This window comes from Cyphellophora attinorum (genome assembly GCF_001299255.1).
Source record: "Cyphellophora attinorum strain CBS 131958 chromosome Unknown Contig23, whole genome shotgun sequence".
Classification (NCBI taxonomy): Eukaryota; Fungi; Ascomycota; class Eurotiomycetes; order Chaetothyriales; family Cyphellophoraceae; genus Cyphellophora; species Cyphellophora attinorum.
In genome coordinates this window covers 312,783-330,556 of record NW_017253251.1, presented here as the reverse complement: position 1 = coordinate 330,556, position 17,774 = coordinate 312,783, and the positions used below count along the sequence as shown (strand labels likewise).

Here is a 17,774-nt window from a genome sequence, read left to right as displayed (position 1 = left end):
CGTTCGGTGCGCAGTCTTGTGCTTGCGTACACCAAAAATGTCTGCCATCAGACATTCTGCGGGTTGCCATAATGCTCGCGAGGCGGCTGCTCAAGGGTATAAGACCCGAGACAGATCCGCCTCAGGTCGACTAAGAAGCTTCCACCTCCACGTGGTGTCGACTGGGAACTGCGCTGCCTGCGCAGGCGAAGAGAAGCATCAACTACCAATTATCGGTATCAGAGACTGACCTTGTATAGTGCCTTCCACGCCGCGCCCGCAACATCTACTAAATCCACCGCTAACGAACAGTCCGAGCTTACAACAACACATAAGAGAAGGCAGCGAGATAATACCAGCACAAGACACAAGAAAAAGAAGGAGCCGTTGCATAGCAAGAAAGGAGGGAGAGCTCGTGCGCCAGTGGCGACGGGCAGCAGGCAAGTGCCACAAACAACGTTAACCACGACACCGATGCTCAGTCCCCGAGTCATCTGACAACCGCATTTTCATCACGCTGTCGCTCAAGCTTCCTCCTCATCTCCTATTCAACCCTGCCAGCCTATGCTCGAAGTCCTCCTGTGGGATGTCTCTCACCTTCTCCGTCTTGTTCAACTCCACGCCCGACCTCTCCTCCCAGCCACGGATGCACTCAGTGTGATCCGCCGTCTTATTCCTCGGCTCGCCAATCACATCCATTGAATGGCTTAGATACCTCCTCAACACGCCCGGCAGCTGCGTTTCGAATTCACTATACCTCATGAAGTCCTCCGTAATGCCCAGATCCTTTACCAACAACGCCAGGCCAAATCCGCTATCAAACCTCCGCGTCAGGCCATCCCGTCGAAACGTGTCCATTGTCGGAAAGTTCACCCCGGTGCCCACATTTAGACAGTCGATCATCTGCTGCGGATCCAGTCCATATTTCTGCCCGGTCACCAACGAATCCGATAGTGCGCAGATCGAGGAGGCCATGATGTAGTTATTTAGCGTCTTCATCGCATGTCCGGATCCGAGCGGGCCCATATGGAAGATGTAGGTCGCCATGCAGCTGAGGACAGGCTTGATCAGCTCGAAATGCTCCTTGGAACCGCCAACCATGAGCGTCGACCGCCCGTCGTCGGTGGCATGCATGTACGTCTGCGTGATGGGGCTGTCTAGTAAGATGAGTTTGTGGGAGGCGAGCTCCTCGCCTAGCTTCTTGGTGTCGAAGGGGGATGATGAGGAGGTGTCAACGACGATGGTGCCAGGCTGCAGGTGTGGCTGATGTCCTGGAGGACGCTGCGGACAATGCCGCCATGGGCAAGCATGGTGATGATGGCATCGCATTTCTCGAATGCCGATGGGTCGTATGAGCCGGAGATTGTTGCGGACGTTGTGTTCTGCCATTTGGTGGCTCGTTGGACTTTCTCGGCGTCTAGATCGTGCACGACTAGGTGATAGCCGTTCTTGGGCAGGTTGCTGGACATAGAAATGCCGGCATTGCCAAGGCCGATATAGCCGATGGTCTTGATCGGTCGTGCCATGATTCGGGTCGTGTACTGAAGGGTCTGAGGATACCGTGGCCTGTGAAGCCGATCATAAGCATTGTATAGCGTAGGACTTTGGTAAAGTTTGCGGGGAATCCGGGGAGAATGACGAGAATGACCTCATGCAGAGGACGAGCGGAATCGGCTCGCCTGAGTCGACAACTGAGACTCTTGAAATGCGTTAGCATCGATCAACCTACACTTGCGAATACACGGTCTGACAGAACGCTGGTGTCCTAAGCTGCCTGTCTGATAGCCTGTACCTGATCGCCTCGTGATCGCTCCCTGACGCCTCGCCGCCAAGATGTCTCAACCCGCTATTGCGGAAGAACGGGCTTTCCGCGAGCCATGTCTTCGTGCATTTTCTTATGAAGACTTTCTCGGAGTAAAGACCAACTCAAGGGTACCAATCGTGACCGTGAAGTTGTCCGCGCTGCCATATAATAACCTGTGCCCATCCTCTCCCTTCGCCAACGCAACCTCGAATGCCGAGACCAGCCTCGCAGCGACAGTACGCATCTCGTTATAAGCCAACTGCCGACCGATGCAGGCGTAAGGACCGATCAAGAACGGTGCAAAGACCTTCCGATTGGCAATCAGCTCTGGCTGAGTAGTCCAACGCTCTGGTATGAATTCTTCGGGCTTCTTGAAAGCGTCCGATCGATGCAGGCTATACAGCGGCGTGTAGACCGTGACATCACCAGGAATCGAGATGTCCCCAACCTTGAGGCCCTCAGCTGAGGTGTCTCGAGGGGGCATGCTGGGAACTGGCGGATGCAGGCGAAGAGTTTCGTTGATCAGTGCGTTGAGGTATGGCAGGTCTTGTACGGTCTGTACGTTGACCTCCAGGTCCTTGATCTCCTGGTACAGCTTCTTCTGTAATGTTGTGTTGAGCGCGAGTTGGTAGAACAAGAAGGCAAGCGCTGTTGCAGTCGTGTCGCTTCCCGCTATCACCAATAGTCGAACGTCTCCGGTAAACAGATGATACTCCTGAGCCGGGTCCTTGAAGAAGGGTTCGTCCTGATCCAACAGGTGCGACATGATGTCTGGTTCTGCAGGGTGAAGCTGTTTCCGCTTATCAACCTGCTCATTGGAGAACGTGATCAGCTTCTGCATCGGATTGAGAGCGTCCGGAAGCTTCGTCATCAGATGGATCAGCCACGGGACTGGTCCTAAAATGCCGAGAGCAGCATTAGACTCCCGTATGCTGGTGATAGCCCAGTGAGTCTTTTCGGACGCTAGTCCATCGAAGGAGTGCCCGAACGACAGATCGCTCATGACATCGAAACTATACCGACTGATGCGCTCGGAGAAGTTGATCGATTTATTGGCCGAAGCACGGATTGACTTCTCGAGCAAGCTCGCATATTTCAGCAAGCGCTGGTCATAGTCGCGTAGTGCTGCGAAAGTCAGCTTGCTCACGCGATGGCGATCTACTTACATCTTGCCGTGAATGCGTCGTCCCAGCCGAACCTGCGACGTCTGTCGTGCATTGAGCGGTCGCGCATCTGCTGCAATGTAGTCATCGGCAGACCAAGATCGTACATTACAGACTTCGTACACTTCGAGCGTGCGCCGTGGATAGTTTCGACGGCATCTGGGTGGCATATCGATAGTGTGCTAGGTCCTAGTTGTCCGTAAGCATTCGTCGATCCCGTCTGAATGCTACGCACCAATTCTTACGACCGGACCGTATGTCTTGTGGAGGTCATCCAGCCAACGATACTGATCAAGCCTGCGTACAGACCATGAGTGGTAGATTTGAGAGAGTCTGGCGGCGAATGGACCGGGAAAGCGTCCTAGGCGATGGAAAAATGCTCGATAGATCAATATGCTTGTCCAGCTTCCGGCCAGGAAGGCAGCACACAGTCTTGCGAAGAACAGACCGCTATCTAGCAGAGACAGCCTCGTCGTCAAACTCAGAGTTGCAATGCCTGCCACTAACGACAATGCCACATATCGTAGGATCACCGGGATGTCGGTCAGATGCTCGCCGCGGATGAAGTAGCATGGTGACAGAAGACACCTGTGCCTGCAGCGATAATTGATGCCACTGGGAGTGCCATTGTTGGTAGACAGCGAAATTGAAAGCTGCTAGGCAGGCCATGGCGATATAGGTCTTAGATCACGACCCGAACTGTTAAAAAGAGCCTCGTATTAGGCCAGCAGAGCTGAACAGCTTTGGCTTGCAGGGCGAGGCCGCACTGGCTTGAGTAACCATGCAAACAGAACTCAGAGCTTATAGCTGCCATTTCGTGAAGCTGAAAGCATGCAGGCGCAAGCCACTCTAGGGATCGAGAGCGTGAGGTGGCTTGCCAGCAACCCTACCTAGGTAAATTCTGCTGAAACTGGGATGAGCTCGCGGGCAATCTTTGGTTTTGCCAGTCTCCAGTGCGCACGTTCTGGCCCCCAACTCGCGGCGGAAGAGTGCTTGCCGAAAAGCTTAGCCCAGATGCAATCTGACCTCAACCCTCGCAAGTCGCGACTCAACCACTCTCTTCCTTGGTATTTCAATGCACCATCCACCTATATCTAAGGAAGCCAGTTTTCGGAATTCGCTGATCGCATCCCTCTGTCGCACATCACTCAGCTCGTTGTTCGCGCTTGCTTATGCTCATATCGTTGGATGCGGGCGTACGCTGACGAGCTCGGGTAGAATAAGTCCTTTGCCCGGCTCTATCTTGCCAGCAAAGACAAGGAAGAAATAGCCAAGCCCCAGGCAGGGCAGCTACGATTAGTCAGCCTATGTCTCCTATCCATCTCGGATGAAGCAAGTCAGACCAGTTAGATTTCCCTCACCATCAGTGGACTTTACAAAGAGCTATAGTCGTCAGGTGCGCCGGATCTACATCAAGTCGCTCGCTCCAGCTACCTCCAAGCGGTTCGCTGGTGACCATGGACCGACATGCCTGCCACAGATCCGCCGGCGGACTTTTCCTTCGTCCCGTTGTATAATGGTCCAGAAGTTTCCAAGCCTAACAGACAATTCATCAACGCTCATCTCAGTCGCCTTGCGGCTAAGAAGCGTTCACATGGCGCTGGCAACAGGCTGCAGAAGAAGGTTGTGCTGCCGGTCAGGCAACCCGACAGGCCGAAGGTACTTATCGAGAGAATCGCCCGAGTCTCGGGAGTGGGCAGCACTTGCGCTCATGGCAAGGCAGGAGCGCCTGATTGCGACTTCTGCCGTGGTGTCAATGGAACAGTCGCCTCACGATCACAACTCCTAGTCGCATCTTCCGGAAGGACTGAGTCTGTCAACATCACTACACTTTTGGACACCAGCAACGATCCGTTCAGCTCAACGCTCGTTCCGATCGATCGGACAGTCCGCAAGCTCTTAGGCTTCGAGCAGGAAGCATTCTTTCCCTGGAGTGCGGGTATCGAAAAAGGCGCCAACAAGGGCGGAGCTTTCCGGAACAAATTCGTCCAAACGATTCCCGAGGCTTTCAACGATCTCTGCACAGGCTACGCCAATCTGGCCCGCCTTGCGGCTATGACTGCCACCATTACATCTGATCCGCTCATGGCAGCTACTGCCCTCAAGTACAAAGTATTAGCGTACGAGAACATGCGAAAGAGCGTCGCCGCACATACTGACAACTACGAAACCCACGAGCTGGCCATGGTCCAGACCTTCTCGCTGATGAGTATGGAAGTTGCCGAAGGCAACTCGGAAAGCAGCGCCATCCACAGCCGCGCCCTCCTGCGCATGATGACCAACTCCTCCGCCTCCGCTGCCCCTCTCACTGACAAAACCACCCATATCAAACCTAGTCAGCTCCTCAACGCGGTCCTCTGGCACGAATGCGTCCGTGGCGGCACCACAGGCCGCCAACACGTCTTCAACCCCAAGAAACTGGTCCATCACAAGTCCCTCGGCGCAACCCTTTCCTCCGCCAAACGCACACTCTCCTCGCTGGGCCACTGGCCCCGCCGCCCCGAGATCACCGACGGCTTCAGCCACTCCGACCTCCCACCCCATCTCATCCTCCGCCTCCGTGAAGTCCGATTCTTGGCGGAAATCAACACCGCCCTCACCCACGCCCCCGAACTCATCGACCTGCACCTCATGAACGCCTTTGCCTTCCGCGCCAGTCTCATGTGCAGTCAGCTGATCGGCGCTAGCCACGCGGCCGAGCAAGTCATCAACGAATCCTCCCATCAACGCTCACAATACGGACACGAATTCCAGGAGGATGAGATCGACTATCGTCGAGTTTACCAAGCCCATCAATCACGCGCCACCGCCCTCGCAGCACAATTCGCGCTTCGCGTCGTCACGTCCCACGAAGCCGTCGACATTCCCGCGAGCACGCCAGCACAGCTGTTCAAGATCTACGGAACGCACAAGAGGGTGCTGCAGGAGATCAGGGTGGCATTCGAGCAGTGCCGCCACCGCAGCTCAGCAGATCCAGATGGTGATGACCAAGTCAGTCGGCAGCCGGAGCTATGGCTGTGGATTCTGTGGATTGGCTCGCTGGCGGAACGGGCGGATTTGTATCCTTGCTACGTACCTAGCAAGATCGTGGGGGCGTCCTTCAATCGTGCGTTTGTGGCGCATGCACTGGGGCTGTACCTGCACGAATGGGAGACAGTCAGGGCGACGCTGACGAGGTTCATGTACTTTGAACGGAACACTTGGCAGAGTCAGTATTGGTTTGAGCAGACGCTGTGGGAAATGGCTGGGCTGAAGCAGGAGGATGCTTGAGTAGCGTGACCAGACCTTAGACCCGGTCGCCGGTGGGATGGTAGGTTATATTTGCCGCGCGAGCGGTACCACCGTACGGGAAGATGTATGCCTAGCTACCATCAGGAGGCGGAGAACCGCGACTCGGATTTTCTCAACGGTAGAAGCGGTCTTCATGCTGCAGAACCAGTGATCTGACCCACTCTTGGACCTGCCGAGCCTTACGATGCGTGGCTGGAGCAAGGACCTGTATCGTCCGCTTCGCGAAGGACTCCGCGGTGCAGTTCTGGCCAGGGTCAGGCTGGACGAGTGAGCCCTGTGGGAATCGTGGAGGTGGGTCACGGTGCCGAACAGGGTTCGCTAGGCTAGGCAAGGGTGATAGTTGGAGCGGGGCTACTTTAGGGAGAGACAGGAACAGTGCCGGCAGGCGCGAGCGCGTTTGTGCCGACGGGGCCCCTCCAATGGACTTAAGGGCAAGTGCGGGACGAAGCGATTCCAACGGCTGCGCGGCACGGGAGGAAGGGCAGCTGCTGTTGACAGCATCACGGCAGTCTGAAAAAGCGAGGTAGAGCCTCGTCATCATGCCAACTCGATACAGCACGTTGGTCACTGATCTCGGTCTTTGAGCTTGGTCAACCGGAGCATCCGCGCCTGAATCTGGGCAACCCTCGAACCCATCCCAAGCAAGTTTCCTGCTCACAGAGAGCAAAGACTGTGCATCTTGGTGCTGCCCAATCTCCCTGGTTCCTCTGACACTCCGATGTCATGGTCTTGTTCAAAACGTCCAGTCTGGCGCAAGGAGCGCTGTTGAGCGAGAGCTCGAAAACGAGCTGCAAGCGTCGCAAAGAGCTACGCATTGCGAGTCAGATCAAGAAAAGTGTGGGCAGCTTCATGTCCATACTGAATCTGCGCTGCGTTGCTGTGAAGCAGTGAGTGCACCCGACTTCAAGGCCTCTATTGATCTCCCTTTATCAAGGATATGTGTGCTGCACTTTCCGACACCTGCCTCTCTCCACGACTCTGTCAATGCTTGCACTTGAACCAGCATTTCATCGCCTTTGCCTGCTTGTAGTTCACTACAGTACATTCGCCTACCCCCGCAATTATGTTCCCGGTGTCTGCGATCTGGTTGTTGCAGTCCTCATCGCTGTATAGCTGACATGATGTGCCGTAAGTCCCGTCGCCTGCAACGCTGACGCTTGCTATCGTGGCTGTTAGAAACTCTGTAAGAGACGAGGAGGAGCATGGTCGAACATACTAAAGCCGGCAGGGTGCTTAAAGCACACACCATCGCAGTGAGGCTTCCAATGCTCTGTGAATGTGCCCTGGCAGAAGGGTGATTTCTCATAATACCTCACGCATTCTCCTTTATAAGTTCCGGGTAGGCTCTCGCATTGATTTGCAGATACTATGGGTAGGAACACAAGCACGTTGCTTAGGTTCGACATCGAGAATCGCATTGTTGTACGACAAATACCTGGAAATTGTCTGAATTGATCTGGCTCGCAAACAGCGGCTTGCAGTGGGAAGAGGAAGCGACCTTTATATACTTAATGGCAGGAGGATCAGATGTTGTACGCGTGTCGTTGAGCCGCCACTACGACCACCGCAATGTAGTAGTCTCAGTAGAGCTAGTCCTCCATTGTCGTTATGACCTCAAGCGATTACAGGATTACAGTGAGACGGAGTCATGAGAGTCGTCTAAGATTGATGTGTCCTACCATCCAGGCGATGATCTTCGCGCAGAGCTCTGCACGCAGCAGAACTGTCAACAAGGCCAAATTTGAATGGGCAGGGAATCGAGCACTTCCGTAGCAGCTCCGTCATCGCCATTGATTCTTCTTCGTAGAGCCTGCAGCTTCACCTTGCAAGTGATGGACACAGTGCGCAGCCTTTCCCACATCACGGACCAGCACAGAGGCAGTCAGACAGACAGGAGGCGGTACCGAGGGTTTGAATTATACGTGTTCGGTTCCCTTCGCGGACCAGCGCAAGCATTTCTCGTAGATACCCCGGTGGTTATGTACGAATGGGCTGTATCAAGTAGACCCTGTGTAAGAATTGATTGGTCGTGGACTGGCAGGAGGACGGAACAGTACTAGTTTGTCTGACTTACGATGGGCTTGCTTGCCGTCGGTGGCGAACGCTGTATGACTTCTCGGTGGACTCCGTGAGAGACTATGGGCTTGGCTTCCGTCCCCCAAGCTCGCAAGTTATGCTTGATATCATTTTCGAGGTTCAAGCTCGGAATATCGTTTTCGGGAGGATGAGATCGTTGCTAGTGGCGAAGTGTTGGATACTTGGATTGTGTTTCGACTTGTCCACCGGCTTTGCGAATGGCCTACCGAATATCATGCAATGCGCGTCGCCGTCTTGGATCATTGTCGGGCACACCTGTCCTGATTGTTGTTGACTTATGAAAGGCCCAAACGGAACGGCCCCGCGCGAGCTATGTTTGACGTCATCTCGCTCGTCCTCCGCATGTCATCCGGCTTCGCGAATGACCCGCCGGCTGCAATCTCGTGCGACGACCTGCGTCATGTTCTCGCCACCTCCTCCTCCGCTTCATCACAAAAAAGATCTGCGACGCGGTGAGCACTTCTGGTCAGGGTCATGCTGAGCAAGGCAAGGCTGAGAAGGCTTTTCTCGTGAACAGAGTCCTCCGATTTGGGCGGCATGATCGTTCTCAAAGGGAGAAATACAAGGAGCACTTCATAGAAGGAGGAAACTTGGGATTGAGGTGCCCGGATCCTGTTGTGGGGAGGGTCTTGCAGTACCGGATTTCATAGTCATGAGGAGGAGCAGTGGGCTGGTAAACGATCGACTAATGCTACCGGGCGTTGTTGTGTTGTGATTTTGTTGCCTCGTGTCTGCGGGCAGCCTCTTTTTTACAGCAACAGCCTCTTCCGATCATCAGAACCAAGACAAGGGGTAACTCAATCCCTTCGGGGGAGTTAAGCAGAGATAACCAAAGTAAGGGGATCTCACCAAATTTCCTATACATTTTCCTTCAACACAGTCTCAACTCCTTATTATCCTTACACTAGTATTAAGAGTATTTATATCACTTTATCTTAGGTTATAGATTAACCTTATATACAAAGAGATATCTATTTTTAGACTTTATCTCTTAATTTCCTTATCTTATAGATAAGATACTAAGTTAGTTATAAACTATATAAATATATTAGAATATACTCTATTAAAAGCACTAGATAGTAAGTCTATAGAATAAGTACTTATAGAGTGACTTTAGAAAATTCATAATTAATTATCTTAAAAATTCTACTTAATTTAATAGATTTATTTAAGATCTATACTTATACTATAACTTTATCTATATCTATATCTATATCTATATCTATATCTATATTCAACTTATTATCTATCTATACTACTCTATAAAAATTAGAGTGTCTTATCTTTAAAGAGTATATTAAATCACTTAATAAATTAATTATAAAGCCTTCTATAGATAACTGTTTTTAGAGCTTATAAGAACACCTTAATTAACTAAATAGATTTAGCTTTAATATAGACTATTAATTTACTACTATATAAGGATTAAGTATTAAGAATATTATACTATTTTATTAGTTTAACTACTACTTTTATAGTAAATCATTAGCTAACTAGAGAGTCTTAGAGCTTTAAAAGATTATTAATAAACAAGATTATATTATAACTAATTGATAGTGAGATATCTCTTATTCTTAATTTAACTATAAGATTATCTATAAGGTTTAATAATTATAAGATCTAGATATAAGAGAGTAATAAATTTAAATAGAGTACTAGCTAATAAATAAATCTAGCTAGGAATTTAGCTATACTAGTTATAAACACCCTATTAACCTATTCTAGTTTTAAAAGTATCTTTAATTAATACTAGAGTATTAGGCCTTACTATAGACTATAGCTATATATTAATATAGTAATAAAAAGTTTAGTATAGTAAACAGGTTATTAGCTTTATAGTAACTTAATCTATAGATTAATTTAAAAATATACTATAATCTAGTCTCTTATAACTAGCTAAATATTAATAAGTCTAAAATAATTATTAGACTACTAGAGGATCTTAAGGAAGATAGATTCAAGTCTTACTATAGTGTGAGAGAAGAGAAGGATTTAGAAGATTAATAATAACTATATAGTATATTCTTTTATAATAAAATTAGCTATAAAATAGTATAGTAGTTTACAGTAGGATCTCTCTATATAATTAACACTATATTCTAGATAAATAATAAAGCTATATCTCTACTCTACACTATAGATATAAATAATAAGGGTAATATATTTCTAATTATCTTTATCTTTATATTAAGTAAATCTTCTAGAGTCTACAAGTTCTTCTTTAACTATATAAAAGAAGAGATCTTTAATAGTAATATCCTTAAGCTAGCTATATATTAAGATAATATAATAGCAGATCTAGTGAAAGCTATTAACAAGCTATAGACTATTCTAAATAGTATACTCACCTTCTATACCTTCTATATCTACTAGATAATCTATAAAAACCTTAATTCTACTTTTAAGAGTAATAAAAAGAAAGATCTATAGAGGACTATCTAGAGATATATTAAATCTACTATATTTATAAATCTTATATATAATTAAATAGCACTATATAATATATTACTAAATAATAAGCTATATATCTATCTTAATAGCTATATAAATAAGGAGTACTAATTTATCTATATCTATATAAATCAGCTCTCTATATCTAGATATCTACAGTATAGACTATATTAAGTAGTAGTATTATAACATATATAATATAGTCTATTACTAATTAATAATTAAGTAGTCTACTTACTAGCTAGTTTAAAAGCTGAATTAAATATATAATATCTAACTTATAGATAATTAAAAAGTAAGACTATAATACTATATAGTACTTAATAAAGATAAATAGCCTATCTTTATCTTGCTTATTAGCTATATTAATTAATTTACCCTTAAAAGAGTAGGAGACACTTAGAAGTAAATTACTAAACTCTATAGTAAAAGCAGTATTAATTTACTAACTATCTATATCTATCTAAATATTATATAGTATAATCTACTATATATATATACTCTACATATCTATTTTAAAATAAATTAATAGATATCTCTCACTCTTATCCATCTAGATAGAGGATTTAATTATTTAAAATCAAGAAGATTATAAATAGTTATAAACTAACCTACTTACTAAACTAGTTTAATAGACAGAAGAATAACTATAGTAGTGCTATATATAACTTTATTAACTAGATATTATATACTGCTATTAAGTCTATATTAATACCTAGTAAAGATATAATAATAATAGTAATATAGACTCTATATCAGCTTCTTTTAAGATTATACTCTAGCTTTATAAATAATATTAACTTTATCTCTATTATAAGAAGTAGCCTATAGTTTATATAATCTCTACTAATAACTAATAATCTATAGTCTATATTATCTAATAATAAGTATAAGTCACTACTATTAAATCAGTCTAGTAAAGATATAGAATAATCACTATACTTATAGTAAGTGAAGTTTAATAAGTAAGCTACTAAAGATAATACTGTGTTAAAATAATAGACTTAAAGACAGTATAAATAATAGTATAAAGAACTATAGACTAAAAGAGATATTAAACTTATAAAGTAATATTAAAAGTAGTAGTATAATAAGAGACCTTATACTTTACTAGACTTAAGATTATTAAATTCAGACTCTAAAAGTGCTTAAAGTAAGCCTACTTTATCACTATTAGTAATAACTATAACTACTACTACTATAGTAGTTAGAATTATAACTATAATAGTATTAAAACTAACTTATTAACTAGTCTATATTTCAGACCTTATTAAGTCTTTATCACCACTATAGCTATATTTATCTTTATCTAACCCTCTTGCCCTCTTCTTAAGCTAGCTAACCTCTCTAATAGATATACTATCCTCTATAGTATCTATAAGAATATATATAAATAAGAGAAAGACTATATTAAAGATAAAACAAGTATAGGAAGTATTATAACCTTAAAAATAACTAAAGAGATAATAAAAGACTATAAATTAACAATTATAAACTTTATAAATTAAGTCTATAGTCTTATATAAGAGACTCTTAAATAAGATATCAGGCTATAGAGTTATATCTAGTATATAATACCCTTTAATTAAATACTTTATATCTCTTAAATTAGATCTATAATATAAGTTATAAATATATATATTTATTATAATATACTGTGATATTTAAAAACACTATAAATACATATATTAAGACTATTTTCTAGCTTTATTTCTTAGTACTAATAAGGTTCTTACTGTAGTCTACCTATGTGCTTAGTATTCCTACTGTTTTCTTAGTGAACTGTACTAAAAGTATGAGGTGGGGTAAGTATCTTGGTAGAAATAGGTAGGACAGGGTATGCTACTAAGTGGTACTAAGATTTCTTGTGGACCCTTATTAATTATGTGTATAATACTAACAAATTGGTAGGGACTAAGAGAATAGCGAGACCCTGATTTGGCTCTAAAGAGGCTGTTGCTGTAAAAAAGAGGCTGCCTGTAGACACGAGGATTTTGTTGGACCTATATTCAGATAACTTCCGCTGTTAGCCGGCTTGGCCAATGACCAGTCGCTCTCGTTCACCGGCTTTGACATGAGATGCTGTGTCTCGACTCCGGAACCGTCATCGCCTCCACCCAACGCCCATGCCTCGCCGAATCTACCGGTCGGAGAAAGTCTCATTGACTCGATTTCACTCGCCCTTCACCTCACGCCCTTTTAGGCGGGGAGGTCCTTCCGGCATCAAGGTAGCCGGCTTTCAGTGCCGCGGAGGGCTGTCCTGGACGGGTCAGCTCTGATTTTGAAGTGAGTGCTGGGCAGGACAAGGTTGGAAGGGGGGATTATTGCTCTCTGGAGGGTGGGATCGTGGCCAGTAGCGACTTATTTAAGCTGTTGTACTTATTCACCCGGCTTCACGAATAATCAACCGCTCAAAGCAGCTGGCTTCGCGGATGACTCGCCGCTTGAGTCTGTTCAGCGCAAAAGTTCTGCGCCGCAATACTGTCAGCTTGGACGGTGGGGAGCCGGGCAGCTGCTAGGAGCCCTGATCTAGTGCTAGGGGGAGTCGTTCTGGCCGGGGGATGCTGGGAAGTTGAGAATTGGTGCCTGATGAGATCGTTCTGGACGAGAAAAGCCATGTGAAGGCTGGGTATCCGGAGTGCTGGGACGGGTGCTGGACGGAGAATCCCTTCGGAGGTCGAGGAGCTGGACCTCAATGCTCGAGATCGTCACTCTGTCCGGAGAAGGCTTTCGTGCAGTGGAGGAGCCGGGAATACATTGCGGAGAGACGTTGTGAGGAATGCAAAATTGTTGTTTGGGAGACAAGGGGAGCCGGTGACGCTTCTGAGGCCAAAGAGGCTCACTGTCATAATGAGAGAGCCTTGTCGGAAGGCTCGGTGAGCCCATGAGGAATGTCGGGAAAGCGACCGAGATCTGGCCAGCAGCAAGTTGCTCAATACTTGGATTAACATGGGAACGATCATGCTGGTCATCCGGCTTCGCAAATGATAGATGGGCCACTTTGGGTAGTCTGGCTTTGCGCACGGCCCTTTCTGCGGGCTTTTAGGGGTTGTTTTGACGGGCAGTGAGGGCAGCAATGCTTAACAAGACTTGGCAGAGGAGGCAACTCTCGGCTTCGTAATCCCACGGGGTGACTACGGACAGCGAATGGGACTTGACTACGTGCTCAACTGGACTGCTCGGTTTCACTTCGCAGTTATATTCCATCAGATTGTGTCAATCACCACCGAACCATCCCGTCGGTCCGCGGCATCTTATCTTCGAACGCTTCCGTGCTCTTGCTCGATGTTGAGCTGGTTATTATCAGGCTCTCGCTAGAGTTCCTGCTCCCAGTGTCGTGGTTCATGCGTTTGAGCGAGTCGGTAGCGACCTCAGGCCGCACAAGCAGGCCCAGATATTGCTGGAGGTGTGCATTGTCTCAGAAAATATTGCAATCAGAGTAATGCCTCTCGCTGTAGCAAAACATTCCCGTTCTTGCGCATATAGAGATCGCCTTTGAGGCCCCGTTCTCTCTACAGCTATTTATTTGAGCTGCCAGTAGCGCTTTCCAGAAGGCTGGATTCGGGCCAGTAGCGACGGATGAAAGGTCTTCGGTTTCGTTCGCATGCCACTTCGAACGCTTCGGGCGACCCGAGGCTTCTGAGATTCGGGAGGGAGCTCTGATGGGCAGGGGAAGAGTACCTACCTGAGCCGGCGCTCAGGGTCGAATGGAACGGTCTTCTAAGAGCGCTGCGGCTCTAGCATCAGACGCTGCAGGCGCGAGCCTAGGTCCGAGCTGGGACATGTTCCGGTAAATGATGTGTCCGCGAAGCTAACAATTTTGAGCAGTTGTGTCCTGGAGAGCGAAAGGAGCTGGTGTGTTAGATGATTTGTCTCACGAATCACGGGGTCGCGGTGTAGGACGAATGTCATCAAAAGGCGAGGGCTAAGGGTGCTGTGCAGACAGACCTAATTCTCGACGTAACAAAGCTGGATTAACGTTCGATCTTGCGCTACAGCCATCGTTAGGAAGCAAGCGACCTACGCCTGTCCAGTCCCGCCTAAAGACATTGGCGACTCGGGCTCGAAGTGATCTTGACCCGACACCTGCCCGATGATGAGTTGTTGTCCGTTCTACCTTTTCTTCGTGGATGTGAAGAAGTTTTGGCATTTCTCAAAGCGAGAGCTGACGTTTACTTGAATCGAAGGAGCTCGATACTTACCGGCGCAATAGATCGAGTGGACCTCTGTGCGGCAAAATTTAGCGCATCGAAGAGGTCTATAAAGCGGTGCAACAGATTGTAACGCTCTTGTACGCACATTCAAGGGCATAAATGACGCTGCAGGTATCTTAACTTCAACGGTACCTTTCCAAGATTCATTAGTGGGGAGAGTGTGTCGCTAGCTTCGGCTGCTAACTTGAGCTATAAGCTTGCGAAGCTCTTGCGTTATGCCGAGTTGAGCCGCACGTGCTACTTGCGCCTTCGAAGTCACTGCAGATACGCATCGTGGCGGGGATTCAGTAGCGTAAAATAGTGAGGCGTGCGACGATGTGTTGCAACAAAGCATGATATCGACTAGAATCCTTGAAGCCTAGCGATTGTACAATAGCTTTCTGCGTCGTTTCCTTGTTTGTCGTGCGCGAGGGTTTTGAGAGTAGATGCATCTTCGGATAACTTTGATAAGCTTTTGAATCATGTCGCCGTGAAACATGCTGGCCACTGTCTGATGTTCAAATGTAGGTATCAGTGGGGTAACAAACGGTATGGCTGGACTACAAATGACTGCATGCAGGCAAGCTGTCGCCGAATGACAAATGCATAAGGCCGCGAGAAACGCCGCAGCAGAAACTCAACTACCTCAACAAATGGCCCATGTGTTTATTACAATGTTGAGCCATTCTCTATGCCCTGTCAGTAACGACTTTTTTATGTAGCCGCGGGATCGGACCACTGGTTCTGGATGCTGGCTGGTGTGGCTGGACAACTACTGTGATGGTCTGAGCAGATATCTGCACCGAAGTATATTGCTAAGAATTTGATGTGCTGGCGTTGTACTTCATATTACATTGAGTGTTGTAGAGAGTCATGGCGCTGCTGAAAGAGTGTGTTGTTGCTGTGTCGCTTTGATGTATTTCGCAGCTGCGGTAGCATCTGACAAGATTGATTGCTCCAACTTGACTGAGCTGGCCTCACCTGCCACAGCTCATGACGCCTCCAGGTTCTAAACTAATCCATCTTTGCCTGGACTGACTGAGAGCATCTGCTACTTCGGGTTGAATCTTTGTACTGGCAGCACATCGCCAGCGTATAGAAAGTTACATATGAAGATGAAGACCAACACATGGCTGGTTGCCGCAAGCTTCCAATGGCATATTGAGTGTGCTTTCGTGCCAGTAGGGCAATGAAGTATTGGCATCAAACAGGAAACAAAGAGTTGCTGCTTGCCGAGCATGTCTCGATATCTGGGTCATATATTCTTGTTGACCGAAATCTATTTGAGTTTGCAATCGTAGCTGGACTTGTGGAAGTGAGTGAGAAGTTGTGTAAATGTTTTGGTGTATTAGCTACAAGCTATATATGACGCTGGTAGGAATAAGCTCTGAGTGCTTGAAAGTCCTAACCTGGGCTAGCTTTTGATCTCTTTTACGATGTAGTATGTACCTGTGAAGGTTTGGCTTTGAGAACATCTTGAGAATAAGCGGTAGTAGACTTAAATCTGGCCGAGCTGCTTAGCAAGATGATACCTGCTGCATAACTAAAGCGAAGTCTAGAAGTCTGCTGAAACGTGAAAAAAACAAAGATAAATTTGATGATTAAGGGAGCCTGAGTGTATGCTAGAGGATCTTTGCTGTTTGGGATAGTCTTTTGCATGACACACTACTCGGAAAAGACTAGCAGGAGATCGAGAACCCAACACACACGTCAAATAGGTAATTCATAGCAGCAGTAGAGTGCTTCAAATGTCTGAATGGTAGAAACCGCGAATGAGACAATGAAGGTGGCACTGGAATTGTTATTACCCCAAAACTCAGACTACTCGCGGGTTCCTTAATCGAGGTCCAGATTTTTTGCAGTCCTTAATTACTTCGATCTCTAACTATGTGTTAGTACATCAATGGGGCCACATCCACGGGCTTGTCACCAAAAGCGCACTGCAGCACTATAGAAGAATGACATTGTTCTTGTACTTCAACGAAGATGAGCCGGATTATGCTGGACCTGGGTGATAAGCGGGCGAGAAGCGAGCAGCGTTTGTGGTGAAGTCTATATACCAGGGGTAGTCCATAGCCTTGCGCCTCGGGGCAGCACCTTTTTTCAAGCCTCGCACCTCACGTGACTTTTAGCATTTCAAGTCTGTACAAGGGAAGATATTTCAAGGTTCTCTAGCTGTACGCCTACCTGGGGTCCTGTACAGGTGCCTACAGGACTTTAGTACCTAGATACTAAGTAAGTCCTAGTACTATATAGAGGTACTCACTAGAGAGTATCTATTGTGAATATCTAGTGAGATAAAGAGGAGTATACTTAGGAGCTAGTAGGTATATATGTACAACTAGATGGCTCTTGAAGTACACGATATCTAGGTTACCTAGATATAAGTATGATTAATAGGAAGCTAAGGGGATAGATAGTAAGGGGTGCAGTAAGCACGAGGAGTAGATATAGGCGGGCAGTAAGGGAGGTCTTACAAGCATTACAAACAGACATAAGTTACATGTTCTGACTCCGCCAATAATCACCTCTGACTGACGTCACGTGAGGTGCGAGGCTTGGAAAAAGGTGCTGCCCCGAGGCGCGAGGCAGTCCGTAGTATCCGAGATCCTACAGCTTCGCTCTGACCAATAATTGAGTATTAGACAGAATCAAGGACACCAAAGGTCTGGCCTAGAAAGGATGAATGCGAGATTGTGGGTACTGGCTTTGTTTTTCCTGGTAAGACCTTATAGAAATTTAGATGTGAAGTGACTGTGTTGTTACATGCGCCTCTGTTGTTGATGTTAGGACAAA

General features: G+C 46.6%; 3 protein-coding genes across 3 annotated transcripts; 1 reads left to right on the top strand and 2 right to left on the bottom strand.

Moving 5' to 3' along the window:
* Positions 1-516: 516 nt before the first annotated feature.
* On the bottom strand, positions 517-1,505 carry AB675_4019 (3-hydroxyisobutyrate dehydrogenase, mitochondrial; the record flags this gene model as incomplete). The annotated part of the gene is made up of 2 exons (XM_018144125.1): positions 517-1,230; positions 1,269-1,505. The coding sequence occupies 2 exons, from the start codon at positions 1,503-1,505 to the stop codon at positions 517-519; spliced, it is 951 nt and encodes a 316-aa protein (XP_017997610.1).
* Positions 1,506-1,874: 369 nt separating this feature from the next.
* AB675_4018 (Tryprostatin B 6-hydroxylase) lies at positions 1,875-3,055 on the bottom strand (the record flags this gene model as incomplete). Its single annotated transcript, XM_018144124.1, has 2 exons — positions 1,875-2,908; positions 2,950-3,055. 2 exons carry the CDS (start codon positions 3,053-3,055, stop codon positions 1,875-1,877), a joined length of 1,140 nt encoding a protein of 379 aa, XP_017997468.1.
* A 1,358-nt stretch (positions 3,056-4,413) lies between these two features.
* On the top strand, positions 4,414-6,216 carry AB675_4017 (uncharacterized protein; the record flags this gene model as incomplete). The annotated part of the gene is made up of 1 exon (XM_018144123.1): positions 4,414-6,216. The coding sequence occupies one exon, from the start codon at positions 4,414-4,416 to the stop codon at positions 6,214-6,216; it is 1,803 nt and encodes a 600-aa protein (XP_017997528.1).
* Positions 6,217-17,774: the final 11,558 nt, after the last annotated feature.